At 42.1% G+C, this 14625-nt stretch overlaps 1 protein-coding gene across 2 annotated transcripts in view; it reads right to left on the bottom strand.

Moving 5' to 3' along the window:
• Window positions 1-14625, bottom strand: part of nrp2a (neuropilin 2a) — a 122882-nt gene that overhangs the window by 61750 nt on the left and 46507 nt on the right. For both annotated transcript variants that reach the window (XM_060898497.1, XM_060898498.1), the window contains exons 4-7: window positions 10050-10280; window positions 6117-6272; window positions 5551-5720; window positions 4870-5025 (exon numbers count right to left, since the gene is read on the bottom strand). In XM_060898497.1, coding sequence (XP_060754480.1) covers window positions 4870-5025; window positions 5551-5720; window positions 6117-6272; window positions 10050-10280 — 713 coding nt within the window. The remainder of the gene's footprint in view (window positions 1-4869; window positions 5026-5550; window positions 5721-6116; window positions 6273-10049; window positions 10281-14625) is intronic.

Below are 14625 nucleotides of genomic sequence, written 5' to 3'. Positions count from 1 at the left end.
TGGTTGAATTTGCATCGAAGTTGCAAATCGCAACATCGCGAAATCCTGGAGGGTCTGGTTTTTTGCTTGGCCCAGACTCTGTGTCCTCACTCACTGTAGCTTTAGGTACTAAAAATCGATCCATTTTGTCTCTGGCAAAGGCTAGCTGAAGTTCGCTAAATGTCCGCAATAGTAACTTATTCTGGTTCATGTTTCCTCATGTTGCGCCCCCCCCCGAAGAACTCTGGCGCCCCCCAGGGGAGGCGCGCCCCACACTTTGAAAAGCCCTGTTCTAGAGAGCATTTGATTGGATGAGCACAAGACTAGTACAAGATGAGTCAATAAACCGAGTAATAGTTTTACCAAAAGATGATAATTTTTCTTGAAAGAGTATTGTGTTGGGAGCAGAAAAAAGAGGAAGAAAACAAATGAGGGTTGGTGCAGATGGTCCGAGTTTATGCTCATTCTTTCTCCGAAGTCCTTCACTACGTTTAATGACTCCAGAGGGAAATACAGAAAGCTACAAGCCTGGTCTGGTCAAGACATTATCTTGGACTGACTTTCTTTTCATCCCCATTCTCTCTTTTCCTCCATGCTTCCATCTTCGCTCGGATGAAGATGTCGAGCTGGTTTTATTTGGCCGCTTGCCAGAGCCATGCAGATGAGAAATTGGGTCTGTGTGTGTGTGTGCGCGCGTGTGTGAGAGAGAGAGAGCAAATGTGTACACACCCACCCACACACACGCACATATATCTCATATATTCAGATCCTCAGTACAGACCTGCGTTCCTCTTCGAGCTTTGTGTCACCAAGTGTAAAAAATGACAATAACTCTCTCCATTACTCCGCCTTCACACTTCCGCTCTCTGGCACAGCAGCCGAGGAGAGAGATGAAATTGCTTTGTGTGCTGTTTCCTTCTCCAGCCTGGAGCATGTGACAGATAAATTGCGTGCCTTGTAAGATGGATTTAGAGGCATTTTCGATAATAAACAGCCGAGTTCCTGTGAGATTTCCTCCGTTTCTAAACGAGAGTCTTTTACCCGCCCATGTATACGTCCACGATTGATTTCAGCGAGTTATTCATGACCTTTCTGTAGATACACTTGCATGCATTAAACAATCACTCATGACTGATGCATGTTTACGCTAGCTCACATATATGTGAATGTGAGAGCTCGTAGGTGCAATCAATTCATTGGCTCTTGCAAGTCCAATCATCTGCTTGGCTGTAAAAGGAAGTCGACGATTGCTCCCTTGCATTGTGCCTGTCCTGAGAATTTCCCATTTGGGAAAAGTTGAATGTCTTTTGTAACTTGGGCAGGAAAATTCAGGAATAAAAGAGGGCTGAGGATACGGACTTGAGGTATCTCCTTGACAGTTTTGAATCCGAAAGTGCTGCAGCTTTCGGATCACTTGATGGTCCTGCTCTCTTCATGTCTTCAATGAAATTCTTATTTGAGGCTGTAAATATATGCTTGCGAAATGAAATGCCATTTGAGGCCATACATAAATATTGTGCATGCAATTAACAGTCCCCACGTGACAAGATATACAGTAATAGGATGTGCTGGATCAAGTGCTCTGCTATGCACTGCTGAATGAGTGCAGAAGCCAAACTGGTGATTGATACAATAACAGCTAGGACTCTTCATGCGGCGATATGTTACGCTAGCCTCCTGCTTCTCAGTCTGCATTTTTAGCCATTTTTAAAGGATGCTAGATGCTATTGTGATGCATATCATGCAGTGGCGGCTGGTAGTCTTTCAAACAGGGGAGGCTGGTCGGTTACGATATTTCCAGATTTTAAAAGAAAAAACACATCAATTTTGCCCATACTCTTGCCTCTGATCTGGCTGATTGTTGGCAGCGTCACAAACTGTGAAATAACAGGTTCTTTTGGCCCATTAGCCTACTGTCCAATATACATGATGGTGGTGTTGGGGGGAGGGGTATATTTTAACATTTTATATTTTAAAATTGTGGCATGTTGTTTAAAAATTGATCATTATTGAAAGCAGCTCTTTGTCAGGAACCTCAGCAGTAACAGCAGAGTGTTCTGGAATAGGCACAAGCACTGACCTTGGGGAGCCAAACATAGAGCTGGGTGCCACACATTTCATTCAATGACACTTTGCCTATATTTTACTTATTTTGACTGAGAAATGTTTTATTGACAATTTTGATAACCCTTCACTTTTAATCCAGGTCTGTAGTGTGAAATGTTCTTGGCTGTGTTTTTGTTTAAAAATGTTTTCCAAATTGTAGCTGTGTTTAATTCATATCCAGAAAAATATATATTCCAATACAATATACTCAGCATAAACATTTTAAATAGATTCTATATTTTTGGTCCATCCATGACATATTACTAAAGTAGCCTATTTACTGTTGTTGATGTGGGTCACTTGCTGTTAGCCAATTCACTTTCTCGTACCAGGAGAGCTGAAAGGAACGAGTATTATTCCCTACCTTTTTCACCAAGTCAATTTGAGGCGTTGGTCTACCCTGCTCTTTAATTTTAATTTTTTCCTCAAAAGGAAGACTGGCAAATGGCTTCGCCAAAATTAAATCAGCAATGCTTGGCATCCGTGCGCAGCTTTCTTGCTAGCTGACTAGCCCCCTCAAGTTCAAGTTCAGTCACTCAAATAAACGCAATTTCTGGAACTAAGATAGCAAACTTGACAACACTATATTTATACTTTATTTACAATGAAAATATATACAAACTAAAAAAGCTGGTAGAAACCGTATGTAATGAATGAAATCGAAATGTAAGCTGATCTCTTACAATACACCACAGCACTAGCGAATCCGCATGGGACTGAACTGAGATTCACCGCTGCCTGTCTATATTTGAAACGAGCTGTCAATCAAAGAAAATATCCGGCCGCTTTCACCAATCACCAGTCTCCTCGCGGAAACTGCCATGTCCCTCCCACTGTGAGGCTCGGAGTCCGTGGGGTGGGCGTTTTCGCAGTATTTGTCCAATAACCGTCTTGCATTTTGAGATTGAAAAGCGCATAGCTCCCGAATGCCATTGAAGTCCACTGAGGCTGGGAGTCCATGAGACTCCGTGGGCGGGCGTTTTTGCAGTATTTGTCCAATAACCGTCTTGCATTTTGAGAATGAAAAGCGCATAGCTCCCAATGCCATTGAAGTGCACTGAGGCTGGGCTGCATCGCGGTGTCGAGGGGGAAAAACTCACGCACACATTAGGCGAACTGGGGAAAGTTATAACGGAATGATTTCGCACTGTAGTTGGGTTGAGCACATATATTCCTATGATTCTGGATCTGAAATAGCAATGTTATAAGGTTGGCTATAACATAAGTCTAGCGCAATTCATCCTACACAATGTTCGTCATTTTTAGAGGAGGCTGAGCCTCCCTCGTTGTCTTATGGTGATGATACACGGGGCAACTTTTTGGGCAATGTTGCCGAGCAATGTTGCTGGGCAATTGCATTTTGACTCTTTTCTATTGAGATTGGGCAACATTGTTTCTTTCTGAATGGTTTTGATAATCTCTGGCAACTTTTTGAGATAAGCCAATCAGAATGCGAGTATCGAGTCATGTGACCTCCGGTGAGGTTCGGATCAGAAATTTCAAACAAATATGGCGGCCGCTCAGTGTCAGTGGAGCGAAGAGATGGAGAGACTCCTCATCTGTTTTTACGCCGGTAAGTTGTTATTTTAATATTCTATATGGAGGAATTTACCTCACCAAAGCTCTAAAAAACAACAGACAGCTTGATTAAATGGTCACAGCAAAAATTAAGACATCGATTTTTTTTAGCTAACTGTAAACTGCCGTTGCTAACTGTTGTTGCCCATTGTTAGTTGCCCTGAAAAGTTGCCCTGTGTCTCACCTAGTTGCCCGTTGCCAGCAACATTGCTCGGCAACATTGCCCAAAAAGTTGCCCCGTGTATCATCACCATTAGAGCAATCGCCCGTGATATCATGTGGCGTAGAATTGCCTTTGAGAACCATGATGTATGATATGATATGTCATACTGGCCAGCCCTAGGAGAATGGTATAAGGCTTTGTTGAGAGTGAAGATCAGCTAAGGCAAACCTAGTGCAGAAGCTTCTCTCAGTCAGAAGGCTAGTGTAGGCGTTATTGGGTACCTCTGGGGTTTGATTCCAGATGTGTAAAAATGTAAAAGATGGTATCATCTTGCTTGCTTGAGCAAAATACAGCACAGTTAAGCTTTCCACCAGGAACAACTTAATAAATTAAAATGTTTATGATTCATAGCCAGCATTTCAACGCTAACAAAGACAGACTTGCACAAACCACAGAAAAACCCTCTCTCATGCTTGGGGTCCCTACAAACCCAGGTGCACGTGTGTGACCGGTCATGCAGGTGTGTTTTTATGGACGTTAGTGCACAGGCGTGACAAATGGCCTTTAGAGATAATGGGGCACAAAGGATCCTATTGTTCCCAGGTTGCCAGATAACCATCCCTCAGCCTGTTCCCATGTCACTTTCTCTGTCGATGGATCAATGCAGAGGTCACCTGGGACTGAGTTCACTGCTCCCAGCGGTCATTACGGCTCAGTCGTCAACGGCCGCGCCAATTAAATCCAGAACAGTTACTTCCTCTGGGGTGCTTTTAGCTTTTATTCACTTACTGTAATAACCTCAAAATCTTCTACAGTAAATTCGTAATTAAATAAAAGTACCAATGATATTTATTCATACAGCTTGGAAAGCTGTTTCCCTCAATAGACAAGTCTTTAAGTCACCCCTCTGGTTTTAATAAAACCCATAAACATTCTTTCAGCTTTAGTTCTCAACAGTAAAGCATCCATGCTTTAGATTTTCTCGCTGTCCAGCTCTCATTGTAATCATGAGCAAAGATAAAAAGGTTCTTTGCTTTGCTTACCTTGTGGTTCTTGCCGTGGCGATACATCATCCAGTCTTCTCCGTTTGTGCTGACCTCCAGCTTGAAGGTGGTGACGTAGTAGGACTTCTGCGTCTCCTTCGAGATAGCACCCTGTGTGGCGATCCCTGTTAGAACCTTCAGGAAGTGCAGGTCCACCTGAGAGAAAGAACATCAGTGAAAAAGAGAAAACTCACTCTTTCTTTTTGTCTTGGTTTGCTTGCTTTGCTTCCTTTGTTTTGCTCTATTTTTACATGCATTTCTTTTCTTGTTTTTGTTTGCTTCTTTCTTTCATTCATTTGATTTTAAGAGCTGAAAGGGTTTTTTTTTTTCATTTCCATGAGTGATTTTTTTTTTGTTCAGGATCCTGCAGGAGATTAACCGACACACAAGGTGATTCTGATCCACCAAAAACAAAACATGAGGATTCCCAGGTTCAGGCACCATCATCGCTCTTCTGAGGGGACAACAGCAAAAATTCCAAGCACAGGGGAAAGCAGGGATCTAAAATGGATGGTGCTGGAGAAAATTGCTAAGCATGTATTCTTAAAGAGTGCCCTCATCCATCACACAGCGGTTAGAGCTATTGTGGAGTTCTCCACGCATCACCACTCCCGGCAGAGACAACAAACACAGGGCTCAGGGAGAATGGCAGAGGCTTAATGGTGTTTATGTGATAGTAACCTGAATGTACTCCTTGTTGCTGTCCTCTGCAGGTGTCCAGGCATTATCCTCGTTGTTGAGACGGGCCATGCGAGGAAGCCAACGTCCATCATAGAATGAGGACGAAGCAGAAATCTGCTCATCTGAGATCTTTCCAGACTCCATACCAAAAACACTGTTGCAGTGGAAACCTGCGGACAAGAAAAAAATGTAAGGAAAGGGTTTTTTTTCCTCCCAAAAAAGGCAATGAATAATGAGGATGGGAGCCATGCAGAGATTAAAAAGCATCAACAGTTGGAACGAAAGGTAAGGACAAGCTTGGGTTACTGCTGAAGCCAAGAGACAGTGTCAACAGATAGCAACAGAGAAAGAGAGAGAGGAAATGAGTGAAGATTTGCTTTCACAGCCATTAAGTGAAACAGGAAAAAGAGAAAATGCTGACAGGGTCAAATAAAGAGAAGAAACTGATAAATGATACACAGTGCTCCTCAGACACTCTCAGATGCAATGGGTAGTTCTATTAAAACAGTGCGTTTATAAATAATAAATGACCCTATAAATGAAAATGATGCGAGCGTCACACTTACTGTCAGTAATATCTTTGCGAGTCATGTTGTAGCGTGCAGAGAAGCCATCTTTGGCCACCGCCATGTCGGTGTGAAAGGAGAGAGACAGGAGACCCGTGGAGGACACGATTTCCGGAGGGATCTTCATGCCACAATATCGACCAATCAGTGGTGAAACTGGGGGGAAAAGTTGAAAAAAGTGAATCACAATCATAAAGCCTATTCCTGCGAACCTTCTCCAAGCCCTGCCCCTTAGGGTGCATCAGTTGCCCTCACTTTCATAAAATCTGATGCATTTTTGTTTGGGTGTTCCTTTTCACCAATAAAGACATCCTGTAAAATTTTTTGACCATATTCAAAAGTCTAATGGTGGCACCATGAGGTTCATTTTTTGCCAAAAAACGCTTATTTTATGTTTTCGCGTAAGGTTTGAATCACAACGTTGGACTCCATTTATTGATTTCTTGTGAGCCAGAGATCATGTTAAGAACCTTTGCAAGGGATTGAGAAGCATTAATGTGATTCATAATACATTTGTATTGTTTAAAAGCAGTTGAACAATGATTCAATGAACAGCTAAAACTCAAACTGTGCTTGATAATATATTTAGAATATGTACTAAAAATGTGGATCTAAGATATTTGGTATACTCTATAAGGTGCCATAATGTTTCATGAAAAGTGATCGAAATTTTGTCATAAAAGTCATAAAATAGCAGCTTTTTCCATAACTTTGAGCTCCTGGTGCCACCATTAAACTTTTGAATTTTGTCAAAATATTTCACCCAGTGTGTTTTCTTACCAAAAGGAACATAAAAACAAAAATGCATCATGATCGGAGGAACTTTTCATTTTTAGGCGGCAACTGATGCACCCTACTGCCCCTGAAACCTTGCCCTGTCCCCGTCTTGTATGACAACCAGGAGGACTTCCCAAATCCCAGATATTTGGATCCATTGGATCAAAATATGTGGCTCAGAAACTTAGAAAGGCCTACGCCCAAACTTAAGTTTAAAACTTTTCCCAAATACCAATAAATTCCCATCAATTTGCATTCACAAGATTCAACCAAAACATGCAGTTCTACAATTAGGTCCTCAATCATACCTGTCTTGAGGAGAAGAAAATGCTTTAGGGCTTTAAAAGAAAGAAACAAGGCTTAATCAGCCAGCGGTGTTTATAATTAATGGTACTAGCTCTTTTCTATACGGACCAAAACCCCCTGCTGATACAGAAGCAAATTACATCTTAATGATTTGGATATAAAGCCAGGTCTTATTAGCTTTCACACTGCCAAAGGACTAATTACACGGACCAAGCAGAGATGGACAAGTTCTAAATTATCTAGCCGAGTGAGCAAGGCGAGTCTCCAATGTGCTGCCCAGTCTCATATTTTGGTTGTACAGGCCAACATAAAGAAGAAGAAGCAGCCTTTATTTGTCACATGCATGCTCAAGCACAGTGAAATTCGTCATCTGCATTTAACCCATCTGAAGCAAACACATACATGCACACATACCCAGAGCAGTGGGCAGCTATGCTACAGCACCCGGGGGGCAGTTGGGGATTAGGTGCCTTGCTCAAGTGCACTTCAGCCCAAGGCTGCCCCATGTTAACCTAACCGCATATCTTTGGACTGTGGGGGAAACCGGAGCACCCGGAGGAAACCCACACGGACACGGGGAAAACATGCAAACTCCACACAGAAAGGCTCCCGCCAGCCACTGGGCTTGAACCCAGAACTTTCTTGCTGTGAGGCAACAGTGCTAACCACTACACCACCGTGCCACCTGTTAACCACAAAGTATGACTATTCTAGTTAAAAGCATTGTATTTGTTGATACTGACGTAAATTCCTGGTAAGGGGAAGAATCTGTGTAGTCGTAGTCCTTGTCCTGTCCTGAGAACATCTTTAATGGCCAGAGATTTTCATCCAAGGCACTATTAGCAGAATTGTATGGCTTGCATCAACAGGGTTCATTGTGACCAAGTATGGCAGTTATCATGACGAAGCAGATTTCAAAGGTGACAAGTGCCCCCCGTGTGGCCATAAACCTGGACATAAGATCTGTGACCCAAAGCCAAACTTACAAATGTAGAAGTAATTCCAGAATATCCAGGACAATAGCAGTGAATTGCTATTCTGTTTCTTTATGATAGGTGGTGAAACATGACTGACTAGTTATCCATTCTCACTGATTAGGTTCCTTTTCCCTTCCCTAAGTTTTCCTCCTAATTCCACCACCTCAGATCTATCCAGGATCCATTTTCTTTTAGATTGGGTAAAAGTCAAGGGGGAAATGTAATTTCACAAAGCACCTTGTCCATGAGAAATTTGGACCACTGACATTTATTGGGATCCCACAGCGGTTGAAGTAAAACCAAACAATATTTGATAGCGTACCTGGTCTGTAACCCCTGATCTAAAATGCAAAGCTTCCTTCCCACCCACATTATCTCCATCTGTGAAATCTCCATAAATTAAACCAGCGAAATTCGCAAACTGTTCCAACACCCACATGCTTGCCTCATTTCAGATCAGCGCAAACATCTTCTGCTCCTTATCTCTGCTCTCTAAGCGAAAAGATAAATCACTTCTCTTCACTTCCATAGAAGGAAGAGCATTCTCAGATAAGAATGGCCTGAGGTGGGAGAGAGCACACAAAGGGGAGTGACTTGAGCAAGAGGTGGAAAAAAACAGGAAATAACTCATTGAGGAAGTTCCTGGCCTTGTGGAGGTGTCAATGCTTGATCAAGTGGCATTCCTGAGACCTTGCGTTAAAGCGAACACTTGAAACCCACTCCAAAGACAGTAGATGATATAGGGTAAGAGATGAGGAGGTGGTTCTGCAGAACATACCTTAATATAATGAAACCATAGCTAACCATAGCTGAGTTCCTGGATCTATAAATGTTTGAGGTCTGGATTCTGAACATAAATTTATTTGGCAAAACAAGTCTTTCAAGCGTGATGTCCTAGTAATCCAGTTATCCAGGGTGCTGGTGAGAACTTCTAGATATATGAATGTTAATATTCTGGATGATACTGGACTCTGAACATACATTTATTTGACAAAACAAGCCTTTCAAGCAACGGTGGTGTAGTGGTTAGCGCTGTCGCCTCACAGCAAGAAGGTCTGGGTTCAAGCCCCGTGGCCGGCGAGGGCCTTTCTGTGCGGAGTTTGCATGTTCTCCCCATGTCCACGTGGGTTTCCTCCGGGTGCTCTGGTTTCCCCCACAGTCCAAAGACATGCAGGTTAGGTTAACTGGTGACTCTAAATTGACCGTAGGTGTGAATGTGAGTGTGAATTGTTGTCTGTGTCTATGTGTCAGCCCTGTGATGACCTGGCGACTTGTCCAGGGTGTACCCTGCCTTTCGCCCGTAGTAGTCAGCTGGGATAGGCTCCACCTTGCCTGCGACCCTGTAGAACAGGATAAAGCGGCTACAGATAATGAGATGAGATGAGCCTTTCAAGCAAAACGCCTTTCAAGCATTGCAGCCTTTTCCAGACAACATTTCCCCCAGTTTGGTGAGCTGAGCTGGTGGTTCTGCAGAAAATACCTCAAGATCATGACATTTCTAAAAATCCAGTTGGGTATTTGGTGATAGCTGACCATAATAATAGTTTCTAGAACTGTGAATGCTTATATTCTGGATTGTGAAAATAAATTGGACTGGCAAAACAAGCCCTTCAAGCATGGTGGTGTTTTCCAGAGAACATTTACCTCAATAGAGAAATTTCTAAAATCCAGGTGGTCGTATTTTCTTGGTCTAACAAGTACAGTATAGCAATAATTTCTGGATCCACGAACACTTACATTTCTGATAACCATAGACCCTGAACAAGCCTTTCAAGTATACTGACCTATTCCAGAGAACATTTTCAGTGCCATTCAGTCCTATCCATTATCTCGACACCACAAGCTATGCCATACTGTTCATTCAGGAGCTCACCCTGGGGCAGTCCGTCCCACACTTCCAGCCAGTCGTATTTGCACTCAGCCTCAGTCATCAGCAAGGGGTCATTCTCCAGGTCGAAGGTCTTGAAGGTGAGGGTAACCTCAGTCTGAGGAGGGGCGATGATGATGTAGGAGCATTCCAGGTTGTGAGGGTACTTGTCTGGGAAGTCGGGTGACTCAATCAGGCCGGTCGGTGCTGTGAAATTCCGGAAACAGTGTTCTGAACCTAGAAGGTACAGAAATATAGAATAAGTAAATATGCAAGTGTGCTGATGTTTGGGCATTTTGGGTGAGTATGCATTATCATTCAAAAAATATGCCAAAACTCCAGTTTTGCCCTAATAAAAATAACTGGAAGATTGACATATGAATCTGGAATGATTGACAGTTGTGTAAGGATTTTGAAATGTGAAGCTAACTGACAACCCTGACTAGCCCCGCCTCTTTTCCTTCACTCTACAATAGTAATCTTTTAACTGGCTGAACTCTCGTCTGGATTTTCCTGCTTGAAAACACGTTTTTCTGTCACGGTAAATGGAGACTGTTTTGAGCTCGTTCATGTAAAATAAAATCTAGCAATTTGTTTGACTTAGATAATATTAGACAAGGATCTACTTCACACTTGTTAGCACTGGTTTTTAGAGAGTCTCTAAAATTTGATCCAAAATGGCACTTTTTCAATTTTCAACCAACAGAGAAAGAATGTCAGTTTTAATGTGAGCAGATCAACAGTGAAAATGTCAGCCATGTGGAAACATTTCCTGGTTCAATGTTAAATTATTCATCAATAAAAGCTCTACAATACACTGGCGCTTAAGTAAGCAGAACCATTTCATAGTTAATTATTCTCTGCACATTTCGCAGGCACCCCGTGAACAAAATGCCACCTAAGTGAAGCATGATGTGCTTTTTTGGCCTTTGAAAGTTCTAAAGTATTCCTTTCGGTCATGCCAATTCTCCTGTTGGTACAGAGCAACAAACTGTAATAGGAAAGCGAGAGCAGGGAGTGAGTGCGAAAGAGAAAACCGACAGGCTTAATGAGAGATAACGTGAGATAAGGATGCAGAGACGAACAGTAAAACAAACTGGAGGCAGCGGGAGCCTGTGGCTCATCAGCTATGCAAATTTATGCACCCTGAGCTCTGGCAGCTGAACAGCCCATACACGCTTCCCAGAATGCCTCGCTTTCACCTGGAGATGCAGCACACGTCCTTAGTTACTGTGGTGTATCTGGACATCTGCATCTACTGTGCCCCATGACACTGCAGCGCCACTCATCTCACTGTTTTTCCCATATCGCTGTTTACTTACTCGTTTGTCTAATTGTTTATTTATTTATTTATTTCCCATATGGTGTCACGCCAGAGCTCCTTCCTTTCCCTTTAGCACTGAGTGGGAAGTGTGCTCGCCAATCCATGCGTTAGAATATGCAGTCACGCTCCATCAGAACATCGACACATGCACACAAATATATACGCTCACTGGCCAATTTATTAGGAACACCTGCTGTTTTATGCAGTTCTCTAATCAGCCGATCCCTTGACAGCAGCACAATGTATCAAATCATACATAAAATCAAGAGCTTCAGTTAATGTTCACTTCATACATCAGAATGTGAAAAATTGTGATCCCAAAGTGTGACTTTCACTGTGGCATGGGTGTTGGTTTGAGCCAGATGGACTGGTTTGAGTATTTCAGATCCTGCTGATCTCCTGGGGTTTTCACACACAACAGTCTCTAGAGTTTACACAGAATGGTGCAAAAAACAAAAAACACTGAGTGAGGGACAGTTCTGTGGGTGGAAACAAACGTCTTGTTGATAAGAGAGGGCAGAGGAAAATGGCCAGATTGGTTCAAGCTGCCAGGAAGGATATAGTGACTCATATAATCACTCATTACAACCGTGGTGAGCAGAAAAGCATCTCAGCATGCAACAACAGAAGAACATATTTGGTTCCATTCCTGCAGTCAAGAACAGGGATCTTAGAATCAAGAACAAGTTCCTATTAAAGTGGCCAGTGGAAAAAAAAAGTGTATGTCTGTCAGAGGTGGGCAGTAACGAAGTACATTTACTTGAGTGTTGTACTTAAGTACACTTTTTGAGTATCTGTACTTTACTTGAGTATTCTTTTTTTGGCAACTTACGGTATGACTTTAACTTCTTGACATTGGAAAGACAAATATCGTACTTTTTACTCCACTACATTTCTATCAAGGTCCTCGTTACGATGAAGCAGCTTCGAAAGTGGATGGGTTTTTTTCTTTTCTTTTCGAAAACGTGACGGTTTTTTCGCAGGTGACACTGAGACAGTCTATCAGTAATCACTAGGGTCACGTCACATCCATAGACTGGATAAAATCAAATTTAATGATTTCTCAGCAGCATTATTTGAACACGATCAGCTGATGGCAGAATTGAAGGAGGCGGTTCTTCTGGGGAACACACGCACTCATGGCTATACCTAGAACCCATGTTTCAGTTTTCTTAAAGGAATAAAGAGTCGTTTCGTTTTAAATGTTTGCTTTGTTTGCCTAAAACACACCACATCATGGCCTACACAAACTTGCCGTCCGACCTGTGGAAGCATACTGAGGTATGTAAATGTTTTATTCCAAGTGAAAGCTTGCATTGAAGTTGTTTATGCTTTTAGAGCTAGTGATAGCATTGCAATACCTACAGTGGTGCTTGAAAGTTTGTGAACCCTTTAGAATTTTCTATATTTCTGCATAAATATGACCTAAAACATCATCAGATTTTCACACAAGTCCTAAAAGTAGATAAAGAGAACCCAGTTAAACAAATGAGACAAAAATATTATACTTGGTCATGTACTTATTGAGGAAAATGATCCAATATTGCATTTCTGTGAGTGGCAAAAGTATGTGAACCTCTCGGATTAGCAGTTAATTTGAAGGTGAAATTAGAGTCAGGTGTTTTCAATCAATGGGATGACAATCAGGTGTGAGTGGGCACCCTGTTTTATTTAAAGAACAGGGATCTATCAAAGTCTGATCTTCACAACACATGTTTGTGGAAGTGTATCATGGTACGAACAAAGGAGATTTCTGAGGACCTCAGAAAACGCGTTGTTGATGCTCATCAGGCTGGAAAAGGTTACAAAACCATCTCTAAAGAGTTTGGACTCCACCAATCCACAGTCAGACAGATTGTGTACAAATGGAGGAAATTCAAGACCATTGTTACCCTCCCTGGGAGTGGTCGACCAACAAAGATCACTCCAAGAGCAAGGCGTGTAATAGTCGACGAGGTCACGAAGGACCCCAGGGTAACTTCTAAGCAACTGAAGGCCTCTCTCACATTGGCTAATGTTAATGTTCATGAGTCCACCATCAGGAGAACACTGAACAACAATGGTGTGCATGGCAGGGCTGCAAGGAGAAAGCCACTGCTCTCCAAAAAGAACATTGCTGCTCATCTGCAGTTTGCTAAAGATCACGTGGACAAGCCAGAAAGCTACTGGAAAAATGTTTGTGGATGGATGAGACCAAAATGGAACTTTTTGGTTTAAATGAGAAGCGTTATGTTTGGAGAAAGGAAATCACTGCATTCCAGCATAAGAATCTTATCCCATCTGTGAAACATGGTGGTGGTGGTATCATGGTTTGGGCCCGTTTTGCTGCATCTGGGCCAGGACGGCTTGCCATCATTGACGGAACAATGAATTCTGAATTATTCCAGCGAATTCTAAAGGAAACTCTCAGGACATCTGTCCATGAACTGAATCTCAAGAGAAGGTGGGTCATGCAGCAAGACAACGACCCTAAGCACACAAGTCATTCTACCAAAGAATGGTTAAAGAAGAATAAAGTTAATGTTTTGGAATGGCCAAGTCAAAGTCCTGACCTTAATCCAATGGAAATGTTGTGGAAGGACCTGAAGCGAGCAGTTCATGTGAGGAAACCCACCAACATCCTAGAGTTGAAGCTGTTCTGTACGGAGGAATGGGCTCAGATTCCTCCAAGCCGGTGTGCAGGACTGATCAACAGTTACCAGAAACGTTTAGTTGCAGTTATTGCTGCACAAGGGGGTCACACCAGATACTGAAAGCAAAGGTTCACATACTTTTGCCACTCACAGATATGTAATATTGGATCATTTTCCTCAATAAATAAATGACCAAGTATATTTTTTGTCTAATTTGTTTAACTGGGTTCTCTTTATCTACTTTTAGGACTTGTGTGAAAATCTGATGATGTTTTAGGTTATATTTATGCAGAAATATAGAAAATTCTAAAGGGTTCACAAACTTTCAAGCACCACTGTATGCAGTCTGGTTAATCAAATGACTTTCTATGGATTTTCCTGCCAAGTTGCTGTAGCCTTGTCCACAGCTAACGTTAACACATAGCTAGTTAACTTGGACACTGTTAGTTAGCATGTAAAAATGGAGTTATGTTAACATGAATAACGTTAACTTGTCTGAAGTGGTTTCAGAAATGTTTTAGCACAATCTTGCCAAATAAACAAAATATAGAAATCTTTCTTTTCTAGTAACGTTAGCTACCCAATATGATTTCGAGTTTGAAAAGAGTTTGCTAGCATGTCAGGT

The sequence above is a fragment of the Neoarius graeffei genome, chromosome 18 (assembly GCF_027579695.1).
Source record: "Neoarius graeffei isolate fNeoGra1 chromosome 18, fNeoGra1.pri, whole genome shotgun sequence".
Classification (NCBI taxonomy): Eukaryota; Metazoa; Chordata; class Actinopteri; order Siluriformes; family Ariidae; genus Neoarius; species Neoarius graeffei.
This window is presented reverse-complemented; position numbering and strand designations above follow the sequence as displayed.